Source organism: Mizuhopecten yessoensis, unplaced genomic scaffold (genome assembly GCF_002113885.1).
Source record: "Mizuhopecten yessoensis strain PY_sf001 unplaced genomic scaffold, ASM211388v2 scaffold716267, whole genome shotgun sequence".
NCBI classification, from domain to species: Eukaryota; Metazoa; Mollusca; class Bivalvia; order Pectinida; family Pectinidae; genus Mizuhopecten; species Mizuhopecten yessoensis.
The window spans coordinates 82733-97245 of record NW_018480031.1 but is presented as its reverse complement, the minus strand read 5'-3'; the positions used below and the strand labels follow the sequence as shown (position 1 = coordinate 97245).

Below are 14513 nucleotides of genomic sequence, written 5' to 3'. Positions count from 1 at the left end.
ATCCGGTCTGTTGGGAATCACAGAGCATATCTAACAGCATGTTTACATTGACTAACAAATACATGCGTGTGACAACAATATGTTATCGTTTAAATCTGGATTGTACACTGAGTAGAACAATGTACTTAGGTAGTTTAACTGTATAGAACAAATGGAATTACATTGAATAAATGTGTTGTTAGCAATATACTGTGTTGTATCAGTGGCCACAATTAACAAATGCAAAGTTGATGACTAAGCTTAGAGTATATTTTCAAAGCAATCTCGGGAATACATTAGTTTATTAGTGTTATATATGTATAAATATGTACTCTTGCAAAAATCATCGTCATCGCAGACGTGAGTTATTTTGAAATGGAATCTGAGCATTAAACTTGTCTACATTGTCTTACTTATATTTGTTGGCTCGCCAATATAAAAATAATATCAGCATAGCACAGGAGCATTATTCAAATATTAGGTTCTCTGTCTAATTCGATATTTTTTTTTTTAATTTTCTGTTCATGTCTGTTTGTTCTAGTAGCCGACCTTATGATTATGGAAATGCGTTCAAGATCACGCCCACACAATATTATCAGGGTAAAGATATTCTTCAACATTTGCCCTTCGTTCATATAGTTTTTGAACTCGACAATAAACAACAGTGTACCATTAATAGACTATAAATACAATAAAGATCCTGATCATGTGTAATCCTAAATATTTCTTTACACACTTGACCGAGGCTTGTATTCATACATCAGAAGGAAAGCTTGGCTCTACATCTTATTTCCTATAAAGAAATTATCCGACTTTCCCACTGTTTCATATACACTGTCTAGGAATATTTCGAAACGTTTCTTCTGCTTTCAAGATAAAAATATTTCTTTGTAAACAGAATGAACATTCTCTAGTTGTTTAAAGGGACGCGTACTTGAGGAGGAATGTTACACAGGGATCGTTCCTTAGTCAACACCGGTGATGTTCCCAGAGACATAGACATAACGTCAAACAGCAACAAAAGGATACCGACACAGCTTGTTTAAGACTCTTTGATAAAGCATCCTTTTTCATGGTTGAAGTTTTACACAAGCTTGTAAGAAAATCACATTGGTGCATTACATTATAATCGCCACGTTTTACTGAATATCTAATATTTATGTATTTATACATATGTACCATTCGTTGTACAGCTCTTGTGAGTTATTAAATGTGCTTTCTGGGAGGAAACTCCCACATATACTGTTGCTATATCTTATTTAACCAATTGATATTACATCCGAATCATGCATACAGTTATGAGCAGTGACCTTGACATTTTCATAGTAATCGCGACCAGATGGAAAACATTAACGTAAATGTTTGAGAAAAATAACCCATGAGAAGTATTGGGTTTTATTGTTGTTGGAAATATCCTAATAAAACACAACCATTACAATAAAATACCAATAAAATATAGTGCATGTGAAATTATCACAATATAGTTTACATTGGTCTACTTATGTTTTATGATAGAGTTGAAATTGACTGATAGAATGGGAGTCTGTTGGCTAATGGAGTTTAAAGGATCAGGCGTCTTACTTGTCCATGTAATATGATGTTTCTCTGGTATCATTGCAACAGTAAATATATAGTTATCCCCCAACAATAATATGTAACTCCCCACCCACCCACATACACGTTACCAGTTCTTCAGGTAGATGCTAGTAGTTTTAACATAAATGTATGTGCCTTAACCAAAATGTTTTTGACTGTGATATCTACTGTGTGTAAACAAAGTGTTGAATATAATAGACAATATTGTAGGTTCTACGTAAACATTCCGTCCCAATGTCACGAATAGCATCTAACGCCGAATAAAACCAATCATGTTCTGGCGTAACTGGCATTTATCATCCTGGTAATTACCGAATAGGGTTAAAATGGTATAAAGTTATTATTATATATTGCTTGCAGTACTGATCAATGTAATTCGTGTTATAATGCATGAGGACGACAATGTATACAATATTAAAAAATATATATTATAAGCAGTGCTGGTTAATAAAACTAGTTCTATAAGGCATAAAGACGACAATTTATACAATAATATATAATATATTTGTAAGCAGTTCTGGGAAATTAAACTAGTTTTATAAGGAATGAGGGCGACAATTTGGTGGGTTGAATATTTTACGTTCTTCAAAAACAAAGCAACAGGGGTTAGGATGTGTTGGTTTAATATATGTCGTCAATAGAAAAGGAAATACAATAAATATATAGTTTATGCCAACAAGAATATTCTTATCATTAAATGGAAAATGTCATCTGTGTCGTTTCTCTATCAGAAAAAAAAGTTGTTTGTATAGTTGTAAATTTGTGTGGGTCAATGTCGCCTGATTAACTCTTAGTCAGCGACGTTAAAAATGTTTGAGTCAACGTCGCATCAATAATATACATTGCAGTTAACATCTGATAAGCGTCGGCTTCAAATGTCGAGGACAGTGTAATGATTGATTTGTTTAAGTCGACCGTTTCATTTGCCTTTCCTTTTTTCCTGAAGATATCAATAAAAGTTTCTAAAATGTAATTATAGTTTTTGTGAACTCAAGCTTTGCTTTGGTATGACGTAAAAGAGCGAGTGTAAAAGACATAATTGTTGTTATTTAATCAGTACTTAAATGTAACCCTCGTCAGGTTGATTAGGATGTACGCGATGAGCCGCTACACGACACTTTGTAATCCCCTCTACTCCTGACGCACTGTCGAATGGCGCTAAGCCGTAACATCGGTTAGATTGTGTAAAACTTGACCCTTAAATGCCACATAATTAATCTTTGATCTTTTTTATCTCATTTTAATTCTCGCATTTTGTTTTCGATTTCTAAAAGCTTATTTTAATTTCAAAGCTTTGGTTTAAAAAGAATTAATGTTCATCCTCGACAACATGCACGAGCGCGATTTCTGTGACACCAGAGCTAAATCCGATATTCTACTGCCAATCCTGCTCTGGTTTGAGAAATCCCTCGGCACTCATAAATGGTCTGGTTTTATAAATAGGCTCATCATAATCTGTGTTATTATCAGGGGGGAATTCAAAACTACATACAGTTTTATGGATCAGAATTATTTTCGCTGATAGTTCCTGCAGCGGAGTAATTTGTTAGCACCGCCGTGCACACCGTGTTTAGTGTCAATCCGCCACAACAAAATGCTGTGCCCAGCGTGAACGCTGTTCCGGACTTCGGGTCCGATAACAAGTCTGTGATTTATAGTATCCCGCGCGGAGACATGAAAACGTCAGTTTCGAAAACCACGTGACGTTTGTATCACTTGATAGGAGTGTTGGGAAATATAGAATAGGACCTCAGTTTTCATAACAAACTAACCATTTGCATTCATTTAGATAACTTCAAATGATTGGGTTGTACAGCACTGCTAATATGCCAAATACTTCAACAGACAGAAAGCATCGTTCTTATAAAAAACGGAAACATAAGGATAAGAGATGCGAACCAGTCAGGGAGTGCCGCTCTGCCAACTGAGGTCCTCTGTAGCTGTGCTGAAAAGTTAGAACTATAGTGAAAATGACAGAAGGGGATGAGAATTAATGGCGGCTGTTAAAACCACGTGATAACACGGCAATAAGAGCTATCACCTGATCTTCATGGGGGATCTAGTATAGCGATGGGGAGGGGGATTTCAGTGTTATGAGCGAATAAAACGCCCCCTGTTGTCGAACAGGGTATACTTGCTGAGAGCTCTATCAGCTTCGAGTGTTTATATTATGTGTAAGCGAGTGATATTGACATTATTCGACAGACATGCAAAATCATCATATTGACATTTCTATCAATTCGAAACCATTTATGAACAGAAATGCGGACACATCAATGTATATTGAAATGACTTGCTGTTGATGAGATTGTAGTAAGTTAGCCTGTGTTTACACAGCGGGGTAGAATTACTTGTAAACCCGTCATTTGGGATGTTTTATGACTACTTTTAAACCCAATTATACTGAACCATCCTCCTAGCGCTGACTGATAGTTTAAAGACATGCTGATATGCGATTTCAACGAATGTTTAAATAAACAATTGCGACACGGCAGCACAAACAAATTTATGAAATAATATATCAGGGGTTTAACTTTTGAATGTTAAGAGGTTTGTAGAAAGATTTTTGAAGTTGCCTGATACTTGTTTTGTGTGGTATATTCTGATCGCAATGATAGCATTGATAGACTTATACAAGGCGACGATGACGGATGTAAAGGGTTTAAGTTCAAAAGTATACCATAAGCCTTCCCGGGCATATCTGGGGCCTGAAATGTGAAGGAGAGCAGAAGATTGAATGCGAGAGTAATAACATTTAATACGAACCTGCTGAAGGGAAATGTCGAGCGATAAAAATCCTACTTTTGAATGTTACGACTGCTAATAACACCAACACATCGGCCAATGATTGAGGCTCTCCGTACTAGTATACCGTCGTCTACCAGTGTAGTCGTATGTTTGTTATTTTTACGTCAATAAAACAACCATATACTTACATATACCTCTTTATTCCGTACTTTTTATAAAAATCGTAAAACCTTCACAAATATGAAAAACGTGTATTTTTAATAAAATTACGACTGGTCTGTTGAACAAACGTCACGTATATATGAAGTTTCAGTAGTGTTTTAATCGTTATCAGTGATAAACACGTCATTTTCGATCGATCTGAAATTATTTAAACTTGCTTATAGTTGTTTTATTTCAAGGAGAATCTATATTGTATTTAATTCACATCAGTAGCTTATTTATAACCATGATAATGAGATGTCTTTTCCTACTATTATGATAGAACGTTCATTTCCTTATCAACACTTCTATTGAAGGTTGTACGACCCTTCCGATAACCAGCAGTAGGTACTAACAAGTATAGGTATACGTAATGGAGTCTGGCTTCGAGGAAAAGTCAAAATGTCATGTCGAGATATTTTACACCTCTGAGTCGATGAAACTGTCAGTCCATGAATTTGTCAGCGACAGACTGCATGCACATGCTCCTCATTACCCTGCCCCCCTCCCCTCATAACTCGTAAGATCGGAAGTGAAACCGATTTGTCGTGGTAACCGAAGTCATAACTTCCCAGATGACTTCAGCGGAAGTTGGACTGGCAGATGACAGAAATGCGACAACAGGTGCGCGCGCCACTGATACAGATTGCCGTTATCAAGACGGTATCGGAACTCACATAAATAACGACATACTAGGGAGGGGGAATCGGGAGGGGCGAAGAGGGGACGACGGATTTACGGTCGTGATGCGGAGGGTGCCAAATCGTGCGGAGCGGGTCGGAAAGCCTACATGCTTCTGTCAATGTAACGTAGGTGAAGGGGAGAGCGCGATGAAGGCTCTGATTGATGAAGAATTGGATTCAGTATGAATGAAAAAATGGCGTACAAAAATAGGACATATTTGCACCTGGGTTAATTTTGCCGAGGCAGAAGTACACACGATATATAGACTAGAAGGAATGGAGCACTAATGAAAACCATGAATAGGACAGCAATAGGTTCGAGTTACTGGTAAAGGGAAGAATTCAGCAGATTTGAGCGAACGTGTTGAGGGATTTGAAGTTACCAACTGAATACCATGTATCACTTCCGTAAGCAAACCACTTCATTTATGTCCTTTCGACAGTAGTTTTGTTATATAGAAAGTCGCTACGCTACCATATATAATGAACGTCTGTTGTCTTATAAAGAACAGATCTGTTGTAAAACGAGGTTCTCACAAGTAAGCTCGTGTGGCGCTAATCAGTCGTTGCACCCGAACAAGAGACTGTCACGAAATGATGTCCCTTGTACCCTGGTACAATATGATCCAGCATTTGTACGCTCATGTTAGTTTTCTGCTATAATGTGTTACCCTCGAGACATTTCCGTTTTCGCACTCGCACATCACATTCTACCTGCTTTCATTATTATATTCGGTTTAAAATATTAGATATCGCATAATATTTAATTCAAAAGTGAAATCTTAATAGAAACAGTGATTTAATAAAACTAGGCGTAATTCGTAAATATGGATGCTTTTCTGTAAGTGTAGTGCAGACTCGGGGGAGAAGTAGGGTTGACGGTGCCTGTCTGTTATTAATTGGATTTGATGTAGGAGGTAAGTGTGATTTATGGAGTGTGTTGATGGTGGAGAGTGCCGTGTGTTTGGTATGTAGTGGTGGACCTGGCTTGTATCTATCACAGTGTTTACCACACCGCTACCATGATCACCGATACACAGCAAACAGACCTCCTAACATACATCATCGCCAACCCAGCTTCATCTCAACATTAATACCTAAATCTAACACTTTATTTTCTTATTATTACATTTTTTTTTTTAAATAATACTTTAACCGGTTAAGATTTCCATTAAAGATATAATTTTAATAACTTGATTTCTAGACATTCTCACACATATTTCGTGTGCAGAAAAAAAACATGTAAACGACACCGTAGTATATGAAATATCTAATTTATGAATAACCCCATTCGCACGAACCGAAACAGATTACTGATAACCCGTTTTATTTTATATAGTTTATTGATACCCTGCATGGTAGTAGGGGAATACCTTGCCTGTTGTACCCCACTTCATGATCGCATGAGGTGATTACTATGGTATCTCCTGAATTAGAGTGTGGCCCTTTTTGGTTTACTTTGTTAAGGGGATGTTGAGGAAATAAACAAAATCTGCTCTCCCCACTTTAATACGTACTTGGCATCGTTTTCATTCTACACTCATTTTTCTACTATGTTCACCTCAGTGTCTGTATTGGCACATCTAACGTTTGCGTGAGGGTATTTATGTCTGTATGAACTTACTGTGCTGAATGGCCGTAAAGGTTTTATCTGATATCAACCATCAAATGTTAATAAACCGTTCTTCATGTACACCTCTGACATAACACTTTTAATTATAGCAATACTTTCTATTTTTACTTCAAAAGAATAACCAACATGTATGTAATTATTTAAGAGTACTTGCTGACAGTTGTATTGACGATAATCGAGGAAATAAAACATGCTATGTTAAAGATAAATTACTGTAAATAAATTCAAACTTAAACATTGTAAATATATTTACTTTGAAGATCGTCAACAGTTTAATGCTTAAACTTGGTAAACAGATTTTTACTTTACTATGGTTAATGGATAAATACTTAACCATTGCTCAATAGACATATATTAAACCTGGTAAGATAAAGATATACTTAACCGTTAATAAATATATACTTAATCATGGTAAATGAATGACATTGCAAAGATATACTTACAAAAACATGGTGAATAAAAATATACGAATTGATAAAAACAAAAGAATGGTAAATAGTTACGAACTAAAGTATGGTAAATAGTTAATAGCTAAAGTATGGTCAAATGAATATTTTAATCTCAAATATTGTAAACAGATAAATATTTAAACATTTTTACGTATTGTGTAGTGTACAGATCAACAAAGAAGCTTTCACATATTCATATCAATAAATTGACAAGCAATATAAACGACTTAAAAGTGATCAAAACGAGTAGTACCCTACGGGGCAAAACGAATGTCCCTTCCCTATACCGAACACTTTCATATACATCCATGTGTATTATTGAGGTGTTGTTGAACCAATCTGACAGCTACCCAACCCTAACCTTATGGCGTACCTCTAGTATAGGTTTTACCGAACAGAGGCACAATACACTCCTCGAGAAGCACACAGACACGCCCCCTACTGAGGTGAAGGTGTACAAGTCTTAGGGAAATGTAACGAATTTAATTATATAAAAGATAGTCACGCTAGCACATGCACTTGAGGAACTATCAGTGAAATATTAAAAAAAAAAAAAAAATGAAATGAAATCCTTGTCTCATAGCTAAAATATGTAACCAATACCCATAAAATACAACATCTACCAATGTTGTTTGATATAATACAAGTTGCCACCTTTAAACGTTTAAAAACAAAATATCAGAATAACACGATCCGTTTTTATAATTTCTTCTAACTTGTACGTGTTACTGAGTACCAGTATAATTTGGGCAAATGTTCGTATTCGGGATATTGTTTAAATGAGAATTGTTGTAACAATAACATCCTCGCTGAGATGAGCGATTGCTGAAAGAAGGATCACATTCAAAGCAAAATACTGAGGCGTTGAGAAAAAATGGACATATTCGAAAATATTACTGAAATAAGGAAGGTTCATGAATCGAGTGTAATTTGCTTTCCCAGCCCTGATCTCTCGGATTCCACCGCGACTGGTAATGTGATAGCCAGGCTGTTTACCGCACACTCCATTGTTTCTCCTTCTGCCGTAAAAACAACATGGAATACTTTTGGACATGAAAGTAGAAGTAGAATATCATTCATTGAATACCACGCACTGTGACTAAACAATCTCCGGTCCAGTGTCAGCCCGCGTTTCATCTTAACTAGACGGTCTTTGTAGAATGCTGTGTTGGGTTTACGATTGGTAGCCATCGACAGCTTATGCAAGTTGCTGAAAATGATGGACGAATAGTAAATACAATATAAACAAACTAAGCTCAAATTAACGCGTCTCTATCATCACGTTATCTTAAACAGGTATCACGTGATCAGTAAGTGGTTTCAATATTAAACTGACATTGAAAGACTTCGACAAGAAGAAGAAAGCTCTCGATTCTGCAGTCGCCTTTTACGACATGTAGTGGGGTACATTAGCCCCCCACCCCCACCCCCGCGAATCTTTAGGGGAGAAAAACACATTCATTCGGTATTTTTCTCGCGCACGTTCGGGGCAAATTAGGAAATTAGGCCTGTTGTATCGTACTATACGTCTTAAAAGTCGACCAATGAGGGCCCCCTGAACAAACTGGGGCTTTCCGTGTCTTCTGCTGAGGTTAGGTTGACGAAACCACAATTGATCTGCTTCCGCCTTTGCAACATTTTGGATCTTTACATTTTCTCTATATTTCCTGAAAACCTTTTTTGTTTCCTAGTGCCTTGCTTGACAACACCTCACGTTTGGCTTTAGTGTAGAGCGTTAGCCCAGGTGGGGTAGGTCATGGGTTCTGTCCCTAGGCTAACACATACCAGAGCCCTCTAAAATGGTAGTTGTTATTCTCTGCTTGCGTTCAGTGTTTGGGGGATCGCAACAACCGGTTCACCCGTTGTCAGTATAATGTGACCGCATGAAATGATGTGCTGGGTGCCTTTGGCATGGTATTTCAGTGAGGTAGCACTCTAAAGGTCGGCAAAGGGAGTAAATACATCTGCATAAACACGCATACATAACACGCATGAAGGCACGTCCTTGAATGACCTTAGCTGTTATTGGGACGTTAAACAGAATATAGAACCAAACCAAGTGTTATTTTCCTTTTGATAAGTGTTTATATATTCGTATATCATACGACGGACTTGGTTTAATGTTCTGGGTATAACCCACATGAGAAAAGGATTATACTTGCTATAAAAAAAATAACGCTACTGGATCACATTTTGTGAAGTAACCGAAGAGATCAAATAACATTTCTTTTTCTTTTTCTTTTTGACAACCAATTAACGGTTCCGTACTGTTCCAGGTTTGGGTCACGGAGATGGACATGAACGGGGAGGAGACATGATGCGACAAGACGGTTATGGGTCACACCCACCTCCGCGACAGAAAAGAGTACGGACGTCGTTTAAGCATCACCAACTGAGGACCATGAAATCGTACTTCGGACTGAACCACAACCCGGACGCCAAAGACCTCAAACAGTTGGCTCAGAAAACGGGTCTTTCAAAACGAGTGCTACAGGTACGAACCTGGTCTTGGTTTGGTAATATTAATGTTAATCTGATCCATCGTTTTCTTAGTTGAAGCTTTTAAATACCTTGGGATAAGGCTTTATCGTGATATTTAATCAAGAAGTTTCTTTTAAATTTGTAACTATTTTTTTTTTAACTAGAAATCACAAAACAGACTTTGAATAGAATTTAAAACTTTGTATTCATTATTTAAAACGGCACATGGGCGGTAAAGTAAACCATGCAGCGTCATGTGTGTGAAAAGGTCGATACATGGGAAACAGACTCGGAAGAATACAGCCATGCCGTTTGTATAAATAACAAACGTGAAAGCGATAGCTCAAGTTTGGACACCTGTGTCGCTCCGAAGCTGACATGATGATGGCCAGTGTGGGCGGGATATCATCGCCACACAAAGACCAGCCAACATGAGTGTTTGGTCTATACGGATCTCATAAGATAATCAAATATTTGAAGATATCCCAGTTTCAAGCATTGACACGATCTAAGCCTTTTTACGCGAACTTTAACTAGGATTTTCCACGTCTTTTTGTGTTTTATTTAAGATGTTTTCAAGTTTAAAGTAAAACCGGAGGTGTGAATTCGTAACTAGTATATTGTTTAACGGTGATTGAATGTTATACCTTAGTGTACTGTCAACACACAGGTATGAGATACTCCGTGTTATAGACATAGTATAGACCCCCTACTGCCCCACGGAATCCGCCACCGAAATGTCAGCAGCATTCAATACGTCTGTCTGGTGAATAACCTAGCATTACATTCCATATGATGTAAATAGTTCAGTAAAATAGGGAACAAATCCATAACAGGGGAGGCACACGATTTTGAAATAAAAAATAATAATGCTGTTGATAAGAAGTAGGATCTGAGGCCACACCAAAACAAAAGGAAAGACATCATGAATCCCAAAATTGGAGACAATACCCTGTGGCCAGGAAGCATTTTGCACATGTGATACTTTATTCAATAAGTGTGACACCGAGATATTCTTTCAGTCGAACACATCGATTACATTATATGTTTGTGAGTTTTCGCCTTCCACCATCTCTCCGATAGACCCATCAGGTTGTTCCATTTCTAAGAAAGTTTATTGATCCTGGATCATGAGATGTCTGGAGCGTGAACATTCCTGGGGAAGTCCCAGTCTCCTTGGATGGTTAATGATAGCTTTGCTTTAAGGGCCTAGCGCCACGATCTGCGCACCTGCTGTCGCGGTCCCCTCATATCTTAAGAGGTGCGCGTGCGCCAAATCGTATGCGGGTGCATCCATTAAAGCACGTGCATCCAATCGACGTTCTCATTAAAACGCACGTGCTCAAAAGATTTCTAACGTGGTTTCTTTTTCTTCTAATTTCAACGCAATATAATGTTACTTTCTTTAAAGAAACAATCAACATTTAATTTTAAAAATAAGTTTCAAAATACAATTGATAAATATTGTGTTATTATTTTGCAATTAGACCCGTCAGGTTGTTCCATTTCTAAGAAAGTTTATTGCAATCTTTTACGATAATTTCAATTAATGATTTTAACGAACACGGTGATGTATCAAAACACTCACTTTTACGACATTTCTATATTCCACAGGTCTGGTTCCAGAACGCCAGAGCGAAGTACAGGAGGAACGTACTCAAACAAGACGACAAACCTGGTTCCGGTGGGGGCGGTAGTCAGGCCGGAAGTCAGGCAGGAGACAGTCCCGAGGACGAGAAGTCTAAGGAGAACCTATCGCTGTCTGAGATGACCGACAGTGGCTCCCCCGCCATGTCCGACATAAGTTCTTCGCCCTCCCTATCAGAACTCCACAGTAGCCATTTGGAGTCGGACCACTCCAGCAGTAGTTTATCGGACCTTTTCACAAATTCCATTAATTCCATCAGCTAAATCGTTCTGCGTTGATCATTTGTGTTCAATATCAAAACAATACAAATCGAATCCCTCACAAAAAATTGATTAACGATAAAAGACTATGTTTATCAGTAAAATACTCGAATCAAAAAACATATAGTGACATTTTTAGCGTTCTACTAGTGTAAAACAGGTGGCACGCTGTTTATACGATGGATTCTACTGTATGTGACGCTAGGTCGACGAGTTCAAAGTAAGGACCATGGGATGTTTCCAGAAACTTTGACCAAACAGCTGATCGTTCACTTTGTATGTGTTGTACATATGAGAACGCCGATGACTGATCATCAGAGACGCTTTAATTTGAAGTGAAAGGTTCTGAGTGCTCGAAATACCAGGGAATGGTTCTCTTCTATACTTTGGTATGTGTTGGACCACATTGTATAAGTGTGATAGTGCTAAAATGATATTAATTATTTTGAAGTATATGATATTTGTTTTCATCATGTGTGCAATGACGTTCTGATCTTAATCCGTATATTTACAAGCATCTGTTTCCACTATTACGTCGTACCTCACGTTTTTTTACCACAGCCATGATGACGGCGGATCACTCCAGTCTGAAACAGATACTTCTGTGATATTCTGTTCCAACTCTACTGACCTGTTTTAGTGTCACGTCATTTTGACCATTTTACATGGCTATATTTAGAACCAGATTAGACCAATGATAACACAGGGATATATAGGGTGTGGTTAGTGATGAAGTCAACTTAATATAACTTTTATAGAAGTTTTCATCTTTTATCTAATCAAGCTGTGAATGATGATTATCTTAGCCGTTAAAATGTTTAAACAGTGGCTTTTCAAATTGTGTATTTTTACAATTAGTTATTTTTATCACCAAGAAACCTTCCCTAACCAGGGCTCCTGAACAACAGCATTATTTCCCAGTAAGGCAATGTTCGTTATAAAGTATATCCCCCGTGGGTACTGCCTCTCTCCCCCACCCTCAGCCCCAATTGCTTCTAAATGGCTCTAGACCATATATACTTTGAATTGTTTTTACATATTGTTAACACGTTCTAAACCTTACTATTGCTAGTTGGGTCAAGGATAAATGTGAACAACGTTACTACTCACTAACGATTAATGCCAAGAACGTCACTGCTGACTAGTTAGGAGTATTAGAACAACTATAACAAAACCAAGGCTAAGGTAAATGTGAAGACATGACTATCAGGATAAATGTAATCAACGTCACCAATGAGTAAATGTGAAGATCTACCGTGATATCATGTCACTTACAGATAAAGTAAGTCAACGCACAGATACCTTTAGATACTGATAAAGGAAGTCAAGACCAAGATACAGTCAAAAACAGGAATTTATAATTAAATAGAGATAATTAAGTTTAGACCTAGGTTAATAAACTCCAGGCAGGTTACGATCCATTACAGATGATTTTTTTCTAGACACCATGACAATCAAATACTGGTTAATTAGTTTCGGGTAAAGTTACGTTAAAATATAGATAAACTCATACAAGCACATAAACAATTACTGGTGAATTAATTCCTGACTCGTAACAATCAAATACAGGTAAACTAATCCCATGCCACTTACAATCAGTATACAGGTAAATTAATCCCATGTCAGTTACAATCAAATACAGTTAAATTAATCCCAGACCAGTTCCAATTAAATACAGGTTAATTAATTTCAGTCCAGTTACAATCAAATACAGGTAAATGAATCCAATGCCAGTTACAATCAAATACAGGTAAATGAATACAAGGCCAGTTACAATCAAATACAGGTAAATTAATCACAGGCCAGTTACAATCAAATACAGGTAAATTAATCACAGGCCAGTTATAATCAAATACAGGTAAATGAATCCAAGGCCAGTTACAATCAAATACAGGTAAATTAATCACAGGCCAGTTACAATCAAATACAGGTAAATGAATACAATGCCAGTTACAATCAAATACAGGTAAATTAATCACAGGCCAGTTACAATCAAATACAGGTAAATTAATCCCAGACCAGTTACAATATATAAGAGATTTAATATTTCCTGGTACAACCAAATAGACATAAAGTCTAGATCAAGTACGCATGGATGAGATACATGTCAATTAATTACGGATCAAAAACAGATAAATAAAAACCATGCTCAGTTACAATCATTTACAGATAAATAAATTACATACATTTACTATAGTTAATCGCAGACACGTTTACAATTTATTACAGAAAAATACGCCCAGTGCAAATTCAAAATGAAATCCATATAAAGGTATTACAGACACGTTTTCAATCAAATACAGGATTATATAGTGATAATAAATGCCGTATCGTGTTTTGTCATGTATCGAGGCTGTCGTGTTTTACTCGTCTGAGGTGTTGAGGTGTGATTTTATTTATAAACCCCATGTTGTATATCCCTGGTCAGATTGTCTTTGTAATGCTCTACTTTTGTATACACACTTCTCAATATCGTAATTGATTTTATACTACTGTTCTTCTTAAATCCGGAAGTGACGTCACTCATGAGGTTTTTAAAATTTTGTTTTACATATTACATTGTTGTTTATTGATTAAAGTATCTGTATGTATGACTACTACAGTTGATGTATATATCTGATTTTGTCATTATCATTTCTATCGTTAGTAAGTCAGACCTAGTGAGGGTTCTGAATACTTACATCAATATGCAATAATCGACTATTTCATGATTCAAAAGAAAATGCACTTTAATATCAGGGAACGCTTAGTTAAAACGTTTTCTGATTTATTTCAAACAAAAACAGACGGGCGTCAAATCCTCACTACAAGAACGTTAAATTTAAACTTTTAGAC

At 36.8% G+C, this 14513-nt stretch overlaps 1 protein-coding gene across 3 annotated transcripts in view; it reads left to right on the top strand.

Annotated features, from left to right (window-relative positions):
* Positions 1-14291, top strand: part of LOC110442455 (LIM/homeobox protein Lhx9-like) — a 56475-nt gene extending 42184 nt beyond the window's left edge. For all 3 annotated transcript variants that reach the window (XM_021486068.1, XM_021486067.1, XM_021486069.1), the window contains 2 exons: positions 9566-9783; positions 11385-14291. In XM_021486068.1, coding sequence (XP_021341743.1) covers positions 9566-9783; positions 11385-11681 — 515 coding nt within the window. In that variant the 3' untranslated portion in view covers positions 11682-14291. The remainder of the gene's footprint in view (positions 1-9565; positions 9784-11384) is intronic.
* Positions 14292-14513: the final 222 nt, after the last annotated feature.